The sequence below is a fragment of the Podarcis tiliguerta genome, assembly GCF_965153285.1.
Source record: "Podarcis tiliguerta genome assembly, chromosome: 2".
Classification (NCBI taxonomy): Eukaryota; Metazoa; Chordata; class Lepidosauria; order Squamata; family Lacertidae; genus Podarcis; species Podarcis tiliguerta.
Window position 1 is genome coordinate 51,400,720 of NC_139535.1, and position 15,752 is coordinate 51,416,471.

At 46.6% G+C, this 15,752-nt stretch overlaps 2 protein-coding genes across 4 annotated transcripts in view; one reads left to right on the forward strand and one right to left on the reverse strand.

Moving 5' to 3' along the window:
* DCAF1 (DDB1 and CUL4 associated factor 1) overlaps positions 1–7,623 on the forward strand; it is a 58,350-nt gene extending 50,727 nt beyond the window's left edge. For 2 of the 3 annotated variants that reach the window (XM_083429326.1, XM_083429325.1), the window contains exons 23-24: positions 624–876; positions 2,930–3,110. In XM_083429326.1, the coding sequence (XP_083285452.1) occupies positions 624–876; positions 2,930–3,033 (357 nt within the window). In that variant the 3' untranslated portion in view covers positions 3,034–3,110. Of the gene's footprint in view, positions 1–623; positions 877–2,929; positions 3,111–6,694 lie in introns of those variants that run through there. The other variant, XM_083429327.1, reaches the window with a different exon arrangement.
* A 2,309-nt stretch (positions 7,624–9,932) lies between these two features.
* On the reverse strand, positions 9,933–14,321 carry RBM15B (RNA binding motif protein 15B). The gene has a single exon (XM_083429592.1). It carries the CDS (start codon positions 14,223–14,225, stop codon positions 11,448–11,450), a length of 2,778 nt encoding a protein of 925 aa, XP_083285718.1. The 5' UTR covers positions 14,226–14,321; the 3' UTR covers positions 9,933–11,447.
* Between the last annotated feature and the right edge of the window lie 1,431 nt (positions 14,322–15,752).

Below are 15,752 nucleotides of genomic sequence, written 5' to 3' on the forward strand. Positions count from 1 at the left end.
CAAGTCCTGATGACCTTGTCGAGAAGAAGTGGCATTGGGAACTTAGTTCTAGGAACCCTTATCTCCATTAGCAATTAATCTTGGCAAACGGTTGGCATTCAGTTTGTGTGTATGCGGATTGTCTTTTCTTCTCATCAGTGGGAACTAGCCATGTGTGGAAAGCATAAGAAATTTGTCAGTGCCTGTCTCTAGTACGGTTATTTTCCTCATTAGGACATAACGGAGATCGACGACGACAAAACCCACACTCAGGATCACCCTCTCATTCACAAAACCTCTCTCTCCTCATTGTTTCACCTTGAATGGGATTTATGTTATGTAGGGCAAAACCAGATTAAGCTCCTTATGTTCTTTGCCAAATAACCTGTTCTGTGTTGTCTTTTGCTGTGTTGCAAATAACAGCTTTTAAAATATTGTACTGACTAGGTCAAGGTAGTCAGGCTTCTGTTGAATTGAGAAGCACATACAAAGGCCATGTGGTGCTAGCTAATAACCTTTTGCTCGCGTCACAACTGAAGAGGGCTGTTGTTCAGGAGGAGACAATGGCACGTATCTCTGTTAACGTTGCTTTCAGCCCTTTCAGTTTTTGTTTATTTTAATGGGATTTCTTCATATCTCTTCAGGAGGAGGAGGAACAGGAAGAAGATGACGACGAGGATGAGGATGACACAGATGACCTTGACGAGCTGGACACTGACCAGCTTCTAGAGGCTGATCTGGAGGAAGAGGAAAACAACGAGAATGCGGGAGAGGATGGAGAAAACGACTTCTCGCCTTCTGACGATGAGGAGCTGGCCAACCTGCTTGAAGAGGGAGATGAAGGAGAGGATGAAGACTCTGACGCTGATGAGGAAGTTGAGCTGATCCTTGGGGATAGTAAGTATACCTAGGGAGAAATTAACTCTTTGGGGGATTCCAAAGGGTTAAAAGGTCCAAGGCAGACTAAAGATACCAATCTGAGGAAGTGTGCGTGCACACGAAAGCTTATACCCAGAACAAACTTAGTTGGTCTCTAAGGTGCTACAGGTTAAAGGTAGTGTAAGCACTGCACTGCCTAGTGTGCAGGTCAGATTCTTTGGTCCCAGGTTCCTGAATTAATTTTAGCTAACTCTCATAGGACAACAACTCCGCTCATGTGACAAGCCTGATAGCTGTGCATACAGGTTGTTACTTGATGGCATGATGTTTGTAGAGTACGTGTGCTTTAAATTTTTTTACCTGTGCTACTAAACTGGAACCCAGTCCAGGTTCCCAGGCACCTGCAAGTGGCTGTTTGAAGATGTGTGGTGTGGGTGTGGCTCACACTTTACGTATTTGTTGGTGATCCTGCAGTAACCAGATTTGCCATGTGATTGTGAAGTTTCCCATTGCTTTCCTGAGAGTATCAACTGTAAATCGTTGGTGAATGAGAATTGCTGAGATGCTCTAGCAATGAAGCTGTGGGAGAGCCTGGGGCATAGTTTTTCCAATAGTGTGTAGTTGTCAGTTAGTGGGACTTATTTCCATGTAAACATGCCACAGGCTCAAGCTGCAGTAATCCCCCAATCAATACTCCACGCAGCACGGCAGAAGCAAGTCAGAATGTAGCCAACACTACCTTCCTTTAGCCTGCCTGTCACTGGCTTTGTAAAATTAAGCATGCAGCTACACAGAAGTTCCCAGAGGCTTGAAAGCAGCATGAGCCAGCAAGTTGTGTTGCTGCCTGACTGTCCTGTCTTTGAAGTTGCTGCATCTGCCCCATACTGCCCCCCTTGTCTCCCCCCCCCCCCATCTTTTTGGATCTTCTGTTTCAAATGATGTCTCCAGCCCAGCTGACCTACTGCAGCTCTTTCTCTCTAAAAACATTTTCTTGAAGATCAAAAAGGGATGGGGATTGAGAGGTGCAAGGGATGGAGATTGAAAGTTGAGGGAAATAGGGTTATTTGGAAAGTGTCAGGAGCAGGTGTGTGAGAAGAAAGTATTGGATTGGATAGTTTGTGCCTGGAGAACAAACTTTGTTCCATCTGTATGGAATGGTGGCTAGAGGGGTTAATCTTACAGGGGAGCCATGCTAATGACCTGAAAGCAGCCCCCCCCCATCCTCATGGATGCTTGTGTCTGTTTGTTAAGGGGACAGATAACTGTTGCTCATTGAAGTGGGTAGGCATTCAGTACATGCTCAGAGGTGGCTTATTTATTATTACATCCTGTATTCTGGGATTTAATGCTGGTAAAGTGAGACAAAAATTAAGTATACGGCGGGCATGGGCATCTGAAGGAAGGGAGTTAAATGCCTTTTCCTGTGTGTGCTGAATACATGGCTGGTGGTGAAGTGGTGGACTTCTACATTGCAGGGATAGAGTGTTTCTATTGTATAGAAAGAAGATGCAACAGTGCTTTAAAAAGAGGGTGGGAGGGGGAAAAGCAGGAAAGGGAAGAGATGGATAGACATAGACAGTGAGAGAAGGTGATCAGGCTTCCTGGAAGCTGTGTCACCTGCCCTGGAATCCTACTTCCTGCCCTTTGATTGCATGTTTCTCATTGCAGGCAGCAGTTCCTCAGTTCTGGGGGAAATGCAGTCTGCTCATTCTTAGAGGCACTTTGTGCATTATGTCACAGCAAGAAAGTTCATCATTTATGTTGGAGCAAAATTCTTAATTTTCACAACTGGTGTGCTTGAGTGTGTAATCTTGGAAATTTAAGGTAGTCTTGGTGGGGGCAAGCTATGGGTGTGTGGAGGGGAGAGAGAGGCTTCCCTTCAGTGAAATCGCTGGAACCTTTGTTGTTAATTTCAGCAGAGGCAGGACATCGGATGCCCGGAAGGTGACATGTTGCTGGGAATGTTTGAGAAGACAACCCTCTGTCCCAGTCTGGTCCCGTTTCCGTCCATCCTGAGCTAAAATGCTTTTGCTAGCAGACTCATGTGTGCTCTTCTCTTGTTTTGTTGTAGTGCAGCCCTGCTTCTCTGCAATCAGGCACATGAACCTGGGGGCAAGCACCCTGTCAGGTCTCCAGCGATTTTCTTGTATATTTGTCAGTCCTCTATGTTCTTAATGGTGGTAGGTATTTTGTCCACATCCCACCAGGACATGTTGCAGAGCTCTAATTAAAAGATGGATTGTATCTAAAAAGATGCTGTGCAATTGTTGTACATTACTGGGGGAAATAAGCCCATTAGAGGGTTCTGGATTGCAGCTGAAAAAATAGCCTGTGCATTCCAGCAGAAGCTAGTGATGCCAGAAGGGAGCATTACTGAAAGTATTTGTTTTTTTAATAATTTCATTGCATGGTTCCCCTGCCTCTCCTCACATCTAGGCAGTTTCCTTCCAAAGTCTCACAATATGCAAACACAAATAAACAGCTCCACCTTCCTGTTGTCTCTGTTCTCATGCAGAACATGTGGCTCTGTGGATCTGCCTGTTCCATATCACAGGTCCTCTCAGTTGCTTCTGTCATGCAAAATAAGTATTTGGCTGGCATTGCTCTTCTGGGGACTTTTTAGTGTGAAGCATCACAAAAAACATGGGAGGTGGTGGTGGAAGATGCCCTTGCAAGAAGGGGGGGTGGGGGTGGGGAAATGTGACATTGGTGGGGCATTTTGGGAGGAGTCTGTGGAAGCAGAGGGCAGGAACTGATAGCATGCAGGAATAGATTGGCATATTTACACTTCGGGAGGATAAGTATGTATTCTGCGTAGTAAGCAGATGACACACACTAGAATGCTCACTTCATGCAGATGCCACTTGGTTGCTGAATGTTTAAAGTAATTTAAGTGCTCCTATTCATCTGTTAGGGATGCGGGTGGCGCTGTGGGTTAAACCACAGAGCCTAGGACTTGCCGATCAGAAGGTCGGCGGTTTGAATCCCCGCGATGGAGTGAGCTCCCGTTACTCGGTCCCTGCTCCTGCCAACCTAGCAGTTTGAAAGCACGTCAAAGTGCAAGTAGATAAATAGGTACCGCTTCGGCGGGAAGGTAAACAGCATTTCCGTGCGCTGCTCTGGTTCACCAGAAGCGGCTTAGTCATGCTGGCCACATGACCCGGAAGCTGTATGCCGGCTCCCTCGGCCAATAAAGCGAGATGAGCGCCGCAACCCCAGAGTTGGTCATGACTGGACCTAATGGTCAGGGGTCCCTTTACCCTTTACCTTTATTCATCTATTATCACTCTCAAATGAAGATGTATTCACAGGTCAGACATCATCTTCCTTTAGCAAAAATGCATCCAATCTTTTTCCTTGGGATTGGTTTGCAGCCTGGTTGTCTTTTATAGGGGGCGCACTAGCCAGCTAAACTGTGTTTGCTGATTTTGATGACCTTTATGCAGCATTAGCTGTGAACTGGTTTTAAGTCCATTTCACACATGCCCTATCAATAACTGTTTATGTATGGATTTGATGAGTTGGGTGGAATGGAAGAGAGGGAGAGAGTATGAGAGAAAAATGCATTCATTATTCAGATGAAGGAAAATACTGGATTCTAAAAATTTGTGATTGGATCTTAAAAGTGCAGATCATGTAAGCTGCAAACACATTTACAGTGCAATCTTATCAATGTGTACTCAGGAGAAAAATCTAGTTGAGTTTAGTGGGGCTTTCGTCTAGGTAAGAATGTAAAGGAGATTTAGACTCTGATTTAAAAATGATTTCTTAGAGCTATAACCATTACATGGAAAAACTAGTAGAGAGAGGAAAAGGAGTCCGATAAACCTGCATGGGATGGAACTAGGGATTCATTGTCCACAAACGCTCACATTCAAAGGAATAGAGATGGAAGAGAAGCCCATCCACAGCCATTTCAATAATAACATTAAAACGAGGCTTTCCCTCTTTTTAAAAAAATGCTGTGTAAATCTGGTGTGTGTGTTTGTGTGTCCCCACATGTGCTTTATTGGTACCTCCTCAGAGTTAGTGTCTTTCTATCTGCCTTGCAAAAACACTCTTCTTTTCACCGACGCTCAAATCCCAGGGGCATCATCTCATGTAGACAATGGTGCACACTGCATTATTGTACCAGATTCCTGAACTGCTACTTTCAAATATACCTTTGCAGAGTTCCCTCTGAAGAGCACCGTCGGCCAATATCCACTCCACATACCCTGAAAAAGACCTGCCTGGTCTTTTTTCTGCTGGTATTCTGGCAGGAGGTGATTTTTGTTGATTTCAAGAAAGTGTGTCCTTGAAAATCTCATCAAGGACTCCATTCGGAAAACTAGGGGTTAGGAATTGCTTGTGAATGTGCTTGCATTTCTTCAGAGTTGTTTCAGTGGATCCTGCTGAAGAAGACAACTCTTCCATATCCTAGACAGATTTTCTACAAGAGTTAGGGAAAATGGCCACCTGAATGATCACTGAGTGTTTTTTCCCCTGTCCCTTGAGCTGTGGTATGGTACCAATCAACTTACCAAGAAGCAAGTGCTATTTTGGAGACAGTATTAACACAAATATTGCACATAATTCACATCACCCAGTTGCCCTTTGGTAGACTTTACTGTATCCCAAGATCAGCTTCCCTTGTGGCTGGTTTACCTTATACTTACTATATGCTGGGTGAGGAAATTCGCTCAAGAAAAGAGGTACTCTCTTCTGTTTTGAGCTGGGCCACTTGTGCTGATTCTGCCCTCCTCCTGTTTGTGCAAAAAAGGGGTGCACAGGAGCAGGGTTGTACAAAACATAAAGCCCCCAAGCTCATTCATTCATCTCCCTTGTTTGAAACAAAATAAAAAAAATTCCTTCCAGTAGCACCTTAGAGACCAACTAAGTTTGTTATTCGTATGAGCTTTCGTGTGCATGCACACTTCTTCAGATACACTGAAACAGAAGTCACCAGACCCTTATATATAGTGAGAGAGTGGGGAGGGTGAACAGGTTTACCACACCTATCAGCCAATCACCCATTCCCATCACCCTTCTGAGTAATACCCCTCCCCACCCTCTCACTACATATAAGGGTCTGGTGACTTCTGTTTCAGTGTATCTGAAGAAGTGTGCATGCACACAAAAGCTCATACCAATAACAAAATTAGTTGGTATCTAAGGTACTCCTGGAAGGAATTTTTTTATTTTGTTTCGACTACGGCAGACCAACATGGCTACCTACCTGGAACTCTCCCTTTTTGGAAAGTCTTTAAAACTTCCATTGTATTTAAAAACAGTCCAAAAAGTTTCTTTTTAAGATATGATAGAAATAAGCAGTTACTTCAGCTGTGTTTGTGGATGTGAAGGACAGCTGATTGTAAGGCGGCAACTGCTTGTCTAAATTGACTCTCCTTGGTAGTCATTCTCTGGTTGCATTGATCAGTTAAATCCTGTCCTTGCTTTTCTCCCTAAATACTTGGTATACGCTTCAACTTAGGAACAATATATTGTACCCTTTCTGTCTCTGGAAACTCACTTTGTTTTAGTGCCCGTTGCATCTTTTACTCCCACTACAGAGGATTTTGGAGCTACATACTGCTTCTCTAGAGTGTTTTCAGTAATTCCTGAAGGCATCTCAGTCTGGTGGTAAGTATTCTCTTTATAATGAGGAGCTGTGCCTTGGCTTGTGGTGAAACAGTCCTGTTTTGCACATTGTTTATGGTTTCTAGCTGGCATACCACTCTAAAGGGTGCCTGTGCATGGTCTTTCGTATTTGACTTGGAACAAGTTACCCTGCTTGGTGTCTTTTTGACATATCAGACTTTGCATTGCTCAAATAACCCATTTGTCCCCTTTCCAGCTGACAGCTCAGATAATTTGGATTTGGAAGATGACATAATCTTATCTCTGAATGAGTGAGGAGTGGCCACCCCACAGGATGTTGGCAGCAGGAAAGCTCCGTTCTCGGAAGCCAGGAGGCCAAATCCAGGAGGTGATACTGAGCAGCCGCTCATATCCTAATTCTTGGGAGACCCATCTAAAGAACTCTAGCCCTTCTGATCTTGCAGTGGACAGATGCAGGCTCCTGACACATCTGGAACCTTCCTACCAAGAGACCCAGGGGCTTGACCTTTATTTTTCTCTGCCTTTTTATTTTTGGTTTTGAGGCTGAGACATGACTCTCCTCTCCACGGGGAGTTCCGAAGATATTTCACAATATATTTTCTTTGTATAAAGTTCTTTCCTAAAGAACAGAAATAGTTTTATATGAAACAAAAAAAAGGATAAAAAACAAAACAGGCAGGTATTATAAAGAGGGTATGGATTTGTAATCTTCTAATGTTTAGTCACTATGACAAGTTTCTGGGGGATAAATAAGTTTAAAAAGGGCATTTTTACTGAAAAGCGTGGCAGGCAGGGTGGGATTGAATCATGGATTGTAAAAGCTGTAGGTGATTTTTATTTTGAACATAATTTTTTAATGGATGTGTTGCTACCTGCTGTGAAATGTTCGGGTTTTTGTTTTTTTTGTCTGATGATGGCAGAAGACTAGAGATCCCGTTCTGTCTTGCTCAGAATCTGCCATTGCTGGAGATGAAGGACTCTAGTTTACAAGCTCCTCGCCTCACCCCCTTCCTACATATTTTTGTGTTTGGAATTTTAAAATTTTATTTTCCCCCCTTTTCCTTCTGCCCTTGTGTGAAAACTACAAATCGAAGGCCTTTTTTTCTTTAATGTAAATTGTATTTATTAAAAAAATAAATAAAATCCAAGTCCTGTCTGTTTGTAGCTCTGAGCTGCTGTAGTATACATTCGTTGCCTTTGCTGGCTCCTCAAGCTGCTTTCAGTGCTGCTTTGCACCAGAATGCATGACCAAGGCAGGGTTATTCATATAAGAAGTGTGACTTCACATGCATGAATGTATCTGGACATTCAAGAGAGTGATGCTATCAGTACTATTCACACAAGATTTTTAAGAAGAGCGGTCCATACGTTTATCCCAGGAGGATCATGTTCAGTGAAATCATGTGAGAGGTATCCCAGTTCTTCTAGGTTCTGATTCCTATATTATCATGCAATGCTGGATTGCATCCCTGGGAAGGGAAAGAGAATACCTATTTTCATATGAAGCTGAGTTGCTTGTCCTCTCTAACTCAGGTGTGGGGAACCTTTGGCTGTCCAGATGTTACTGAACTACAAATCCCATCAGCCCCAACAAGCTTGGCCCAGTGTGCAGGAATGATGGGAATTCTATCTCAGCAGCAACAGCTGCTGTAAGGCCAAAGTTTCCCCACACCCAGTTTAAACAAATAACTACAATACTAGTGGCAGATATATATGCAACTTTATTTTGGTGAAGTGCACCTTTAAGCCCAGAGGTTGGATGCTACAAGGGAATTTAGAGGCTACTAACTTCTGGTATTGCCTGTCATGAACCTATTTGTAATGGGGAGCACTGCAGGATGCAGAACATCTGCTGGACCGGCCTTGGGTTTGCCACTCACCCTCTCCCAGCAATTGGAGTAAAATAGTCACTGGGATGGTTGCATTTATTAGAAAGCCCTGCTTGCAACCCAGTCATGGAAATGGATTTAACTACCTTCTATCCTTTCTTCCTGTGGCTCCACTCCATTTACAACTGTGACTTACTGCATTGCAGGCCTTAGAAATAAAATTTAGACCACATACCCGGTAGGTGGTGGTAAAGGATGAAGTAATGTTCACAATGGTCCTAGGTCAGTGCTTGATAAAACTGCAAGGGAATCATACCCTCACCACTACTCTCCTTTGGCTATGCTTGTGTTTCATGGGACCAGCGAGTCTGCATTTAGACTTCCATTTGCTTGTATCAGAACAATGGTCCCATCTTTTTCTGTTTCTTCCTACCACTTGGTTAAAATATGTTTTTCATTTATTTTAGAAACAAAAATATATTACAGAGTTAACTTTTGCAAATAGCATTTATGAAGTGAATATTCTTCAGAATCTAGAAAAAGTTGATGTTTTTGCCCACATATATGTGTGTGTGTGTGTGTGTGTGTGTGTGTGTGTATATATCTCCTTGATTTACTGTATCACACGTTGACTACTTTTTTGAAGAGAGATTTAGAAGCACACAAACAAAATCCATCTATTTAAACGTTTTGGAGCAGATATGGAGAACCTTTGGCCTTCTGAAAGTTGCTGAAGGATGACTGGCCATTAGCCAGGCTGGCTGGGGCTGGCGAGTTGTGGTCTAGCAACATCTTGAGAGCCAGAGGTTCACATACATCTATCTTAGAGCTGTTCAGAACTGTTTTCTGGACCCCTTGTGATTTTTAACCAATAGTAGACAAAAATTGCATACATAAATGGGACTTATCCTGCTCAGTATACCCGGGTGTTCCCTTTTTACAGTAGAGTGGACAGGAGGCTACCATTGAACAACATTTACTAGCATCGTTTGCTGTGCAAGAGAGGGCTCTAATCATGTTAGTCACTTGGTTAGTGAGACTACCGGAAAATTGTATTTTAACAACTCACGATGTGGTTAAAAAGAATAAAGAACTAACACTAACAAATGAGATAGGGTGGGAGTTCATACAAGACCAACCTCTAAATCACAAGCTGGTATTTCTTGCAGGTAACCTTTCAGAGGCAAAATTTAAAAATTGTATTCATTGACAACTTACCTCTCTTGGACGCTTTAATACACATCCTAAAAAATGTTTTAAACACCACATGGCTGGCTTAGAAATAATTATTTGCTAATCATGAGTGTTGTCTCTGCTTCCATAATTTCACTGCACAAGCGAACTGGTAATAGTTGGAGGATAGAGAAGCAGAGAATGGCGAAGTCTCAGTATTTATGACCTTGGTCTGAACAGTGTTGCAACCACGGATGGGGCTGTGTAGGGTCATAGCAGTTAAGAGGATCAGCACCCCGTACACTTCATGTCAAGCCAGAATGGGATACTACACTATATGGGCTGCTACAATGTAACCTTATCAAGCTTACTTGTCTTCAAACCTTTCTAGCATCCTCCCTATCCATTATTTCAAAACATTCCACATTCCTTGAAAAGCAAGCTCTCGGAAAGAGAATTATGCAAGCTAAGTGAGTGTGCATACATCTATTTATTAATTGCATATTTTAGACACAAGTGGGCATACCCTGGTGCAGAATGTGGCGTAAACTCTTACCGCAGCATACACACACGCCTCCTCAGACTATCTCTTACAGTTCATGCTTTCTCCTTTTTACCCGAGGATCACTTCACATAAAGCAGCTTTCCTATGTACATCCCCTGTGACAGCTCTGGACTGCTGCATGTGTGTGGACACACTGCTAATTGCAATGTTCTGCTCATGTGATAAAGTGTTTGTGTATTTGCTACACATCACCAGGTATGTTCAGGGCTGGGGAACTGGTGGCTCTCCAACGCCCATCAGCCCCAGCCACCACGGTCAGTGGTTAAGAATGAGGGGAGCTGCAGTTCAACAACATCTGGAGGGCCACAGCTTCTCCATCCCTGAGTGCCATTTTCTGTACCAAAATGGTTATGACCAAAAGAAATGCTATCTAGGGAGGTGGACCTCATAGAAGGAGGACCTCCTCATTCTCTGTGCTAATTAATCCCAGAGCAATGCCAGAAGATGAGTGCTCAAATAATAGGTCGGACAGAATTTGCCCACCTTGTCCTAAAAAGCAGTGCATCCACCTGCCTAACCTACTGTATATAACAAGCAGAACTGTATATAACTGCAATATAGGACACACGCTATAAGCAGGCAACTTGGTCAAGTTTTCATTGTTTATTTTTGCCACTGGAGCTGATGAACATAATCATTTAGATTTTGTTATCAGATCCTACTCAACTGCCTGGTTATTTGTCTTCCTGAGTAGCCAATAGTTAGTACTGAACAGAAAATCTAAGAGTAGCTTTGAATCTACAATATAATCAATCCAACAGGAAACACAGTTAACAGAGGAGTTGGGGGGGTGCACCCATGGTGCAGCCTATATTTTATTGCACCAAGAGTTGAGGACTGCTAAAACTTTTTAGCTTCACAGAGCTGTTCTTTGGCTACAATCGTCTCAAAAGCTCTCATCCACCAAGAAAAGGTTGGTCCAATAATGGATACCATTACCTTTTCCACCTTTTTTTAAAAAAAATCTGGCATTAACTACCTAAACACAGAGAGAAGAAGCAAGCAGACTTCAACTATCAAAGAAATCAAAATAGCACAAAACTGGTAAATAGTGTTGAACAGCAGTAAAAGGAAGAACTGTCTGAAGTACGTTATTTGCTTTATCTATTGGAACCAGCCATTGGCAGACTACAGAAACCAGGACACTGCACAAAGTTAAAAATCCATCAGTGAACAAGGCTTTACTGACAACTTTCCATACATTTAAAAAATAAGAACACAGCAGACAGTGTCACATATTAAAACAAAATGGGATTAAAATGGTATTAAAATTAGAAACTAATTAAATTGTAGAATTTTTTTGGAGGACTTTTGGAGCCTCGCTCAAAAAAATTGGCCTTAAAAGCAACCAGGCTGTGTGAGATACAAAGAAATATGGAATCAGCAAAGAGGGAGGAAAGAGAGGAGACAGAGAGTAAATACTAGGCAGTGTCTTTGACTATCACTATCACCATATGCTCTTCTTCTAACTTTCCCAATGTTCTTAGTGCGGACTGGAGGTACTGCTGAGAGAATTCACAAGGAGGGAAAGCATAAAGCATGCCTGTGCTGTCTTTACCCTTCGCCCCTCCCACAGGAAGGCTGATCACCCCAGCAGCCTGTTTTTGTTTCAAGTAAGAGACCAGATTCCTGAGAAGCCTTCTTTGCAAGCCAGGCTCTACCACAGGGACGGCCCCTTCAGTGCTTGCTCCTTGAGCAGTCTGGGTAGCCAGCAGCACAGCATAGCCATTAGGGCTTCCTTGCTTGATACGTCGAGTTACTTCATCCAGCTTGGGCTGGTCAAGCCGAAGTCTCTGGGCAATCTTGAGCTGCGTAAGCTTTCCACCAGACAAGTGGTCTTTCAGAAGCCCATTGATAACCCCCAAGTCGCCTTCAAGGATGTGCATAGATGTAGGGAAGCAGCTGTTTTTCAGGACAAGTAGCCCATTCCAGGCAAGCTGCAGCGTGTGGGCATAATCTGATAAGCTTTTTAATTTCTTTGTTTCAGATTTGGACTCTTCATGAGTCTTTGATTCAGCCTCAGCAGTTCGATGATTGCGTTCGCTGTCCCTTTTCTTAGGCTGAGGATCAGATGTTTCACGGTGAGGCTTCTCCTCTGATGCATGCCTGTTGTTCTGCAGGGAGTTATTCTGCTCTTTCTCCGTGGCAGACTCTGTGGTGTGGTTCTCCTTCCGAGCCCTCTCTGGGCTGCGATCTAAAGCTGGCCCACCAGGTTTTGTCCTGCCTCTGTCCTCATAGGGCGAATGGGCAGTTCTCCCTCGGTCACTGGAAAGGCTACGGCGTTTACGCCTTTCCTCCCATGGTTTGAGCACGCTTCGGTCACTATCGCTGCCCCAACGTTCTCCACTTCGGCTGCGTGCCGACTGACTGTAGGTCTCCAAATTATTTCTGCGCTCTGCATTTTTGACAGGGCTGGTCCAATCAGCCTCTAAAAAGCCCCTTTCCCGGTCTGAGTAGAGGAGATGAGGAGGAGTCCTGTCTCTCACCCTTAAGTCTTGCTCTAGACTCCTGTGCCTGCTGTAGCCTTCAGGTAACAATTCATAGGGTACAGGCAGTGGTGCAGGTTGATACTGCTGAGGGTAGCGTGCCTCCTCAGCTTTGGCAAAATCCACTCGAAGTCTCCTGTCTGGCCCACCCAAAGGGAAGCCCCTCATTTGTGCACAGGCAGCCTGGGCAGCGTCTAAACTTTCATATTGAATGTAGGCAAAACTGTCCCCTTTCACATAGTCAATAGTCCTAATGCTTCCAAAGCGATCAAATTCCCTAGCAAGGGCAGCTAGGGAAGTACTTGGACCAAGACCACCCACCCAAAGTCGGGTTGTGGGGTTGGCTTTCCCATAGCCAATTTTGATAGGGTTCCTGCCAACAACCCGGCCAGACATGGCAACCTTGGCTCGATGTGCCATGTCCAGGTTCTGGAACTTCAGAAAGGCATAGGCTCCACCTTGGCCCCTTGCAGGGCGCTTGATCACCACTTCCTCAATGATGCCGTATTTTTCAAAGGCACGCCTCAGTTCTACCTCAGAGACGCTGTGGTCCAGATTGCCAATAAAGAGATTACGAGTCGCTCTTTGATCATCCTCTGGCATAAGATCCTCTTCAGCCACTATGGGATAGCCATAGGGGCGGCCGCGCTCGTCATACAGTCCATAGTAATCCAGCACTCTCTCCCGCTCCCGAGAGAGACCCAAGGCAACAGCTTCCAAGGCAAAGGCTGCAGCGGCAGCATGTCGTGGTCTGGGCTCTCTCAGCAAAGGGGTGGCAACAGGAGAAAGAGATCTCTGTTTATAAGGATAGACACCATGGATTGGGGGCAGGAAAGCCATGGGTTCAGGGGACGGGGTAGGTGGGGGCGTGCGGCTTCGTCTGCCCCCTCGCAGGTACACAGGCTCCACCTTGAGGGGGCGATCGTAGAGGAGAAGCTGCCGGGCTCTGGCATGCCTTCGAGCATCTCGGGCGTCCGCCGGGTGCCTGAAGTTGACATAGGCAACGCGGCCGAGCTCGGGGGTATGGGAGAGCTTGACGCTAATGTCACTGGCGCCGCCGCTAGCGAACCTCTGGAACTGGCGGAACAGACCGTCCTCCAGAAGCTGGTCCGGGAGGGCCGGGCCCAGGCCGCTCACCAGCAGGGTCTTGTACTCGCTGGAGCCGGGGGGATCCCCGGCCAGCCCCACCCCGGCCGTCAGTCCGAGCCCCGGCGCCAAAAGCAGCGACGGCGCGGCCACCGCCGAAGGCCCGCCCAGCAGCAAAGATGGGGCGACCACGGCGGCCAGAGGCACTTTGGCCTTGGCGGCCCCCAGCGCCCGCGAAGAAGACGACGAGGACGAGGAGGAGGACGGGGGCGGCGGCGCCGCGGCGGAGGCGGCTTGGCTGCTGCTGCTGCTCCTGGCGCTGGACGAGGCGGCGCCGCGGTGGTTGGAGTCGCCTCCGCCTCCGGGCCGCTCTTCCCCGCGGTGGCTGCGCGAGCTGGAGCCTCCCGCCGCCGACTTGTCCCGGCCGCTGCGCGACGAGGCGGAGGCGGAGGCGGACGACGACGACGAGGAGGCGCCCGAGCTCCGGTGCGGGCCCCGCCGGCTGCTGCTCCCGCCGCTGGCGCCGCTGCTCTCGCGCTCCCGCTCGCGGGGCCTCTTGGCCGAGGAGGCGCCCCGCGTCCCCCCGGACCCCGCCGGGCTGGAATCCCGCTCGCTCGCCCGCTTCATGGCTCCGGGGCCCGCGATTCAGGAGGCGCCTCTGGCGGCAGCTGCCATCTTGGACAAAAGGGAACGAGCGAAGGCGGCTCTGCCCAGTTGCCGCGCCGTGCGCGCCGACGACGTCATCAGTCCGCGACCCCGCCCCGAGCCTGCCGAGCGACGGGCCGCGTCCGTAATGGCTCCGGCTGGACGCCGCGGCCGCCGCCCAAAAGCCCCTCCTGCTCGCGCCCGCCCGGCGGCCGGCAGAGGACGGGGAGGCGAGGAGCAAAGCCCCTCCGTGTTCCCGGCCGGGCGCTGCCGCCTTCCCGCCTCCACGGGACTTACCTACCGCTCAGTCTGAGGAGTAGAAAGTGCATAGCAAGTGAGAGCAGGAAGGCCAGCGCTTTCCCCCTTCCTCTGCTCCTCTCCCTTTTCTGCAAGTAGAAATAAAGCGGATGCCACTTTCCCTCTCTCGGCCAAAGCGCGCCGCCTCCGACGAGCGGCTGTTAGGCGGAGGAAGGGAGCAACCGGCGATCGCGCACACGTGCAAAACTATTGGTCTCTGAGCATTGAAGGGCAAACACGCATTTACAAAAATCACTTGCATTACATGCCGTTAAAATAAAATGTGCTGGCAGAAGCTGCAAAAACAAGGAAATTATATTGCTGCAACGGTAGTTAATACCCACGTCCCGTATGCAGAAAGTAGAAAAGATGCATTTGGCAAGGTGCCCCATGATATTCTTGTAAAGAAGCTGGTAAAATACGGTCTTGACTATGCTACCACTCAGTGGATTTGTAACTGGCTGACTGACCGAACCCAAAGGGTGCTCATCAATGGTTCCTCTTCATCCTGGAGAAGAGTGACTAGTGGGGTGCCACAGGGTTCTGTCTTGGGCCCGGTCTTATTCAACATCTTTATCAACGACTTGGATGATGGACTCAAGGGCATCCTGATCAAATTTGCAGATGACACCAAACTGGGAGGGGTGGCTAACACTCCAGAGGACAGGATCACACTTCAAAACGACCTTGACAGATTAGAGAACTGGGCAAAAACAAACAAGATGAACTTTAACAGGGAGAAATGTAAAGTATTGCACTTGGGCAAAAAAAAATAGGAGGCAGAAATACAAGATGGGTGACACCTGGCTTGAGAGCAGTACATGTGAAAAGGATCTAGGAGTCTTGGTTGACCACAAACTTGACATGAGCCAACAGTGTGACGTGGCAGCTAAAAAAGCCAATGCAATTCTGGGCTGCATCAATAGGGGTATAGCATCTAGATCAAGTGAAGTAATAGTGCCACTGTATTCTGCTCTGGAGGGCAACCAAAATGGTCATAGGCCTGGAAACGATGCCTTATGAGGAACGGCTAAGGGAGCTGGGCATGTTTAGCCTGGAGAACGGGAGGTTAAGGGGTGATATGATAGCCATGTTCAAATATATAAAAGGATGTCATATAGAGGAGGGAGAAAGGTTTCTGCTGCTCCAGAGAAGCAGACACGGAGCAATGGATCCAAACTACAAGAGAGAAGATTCCACCTAAACATTAGG

Bases quoted from the DNA above. Each gene is read 5' to 3' on its own strand.
- RBM15B (XM_083429592.1), bottom strand. From the start codon at position 14,225: ATGAAGCGGGCGAGCGAGCGGGATTCCAGCCCGGCGGGGTCCGGGGGG.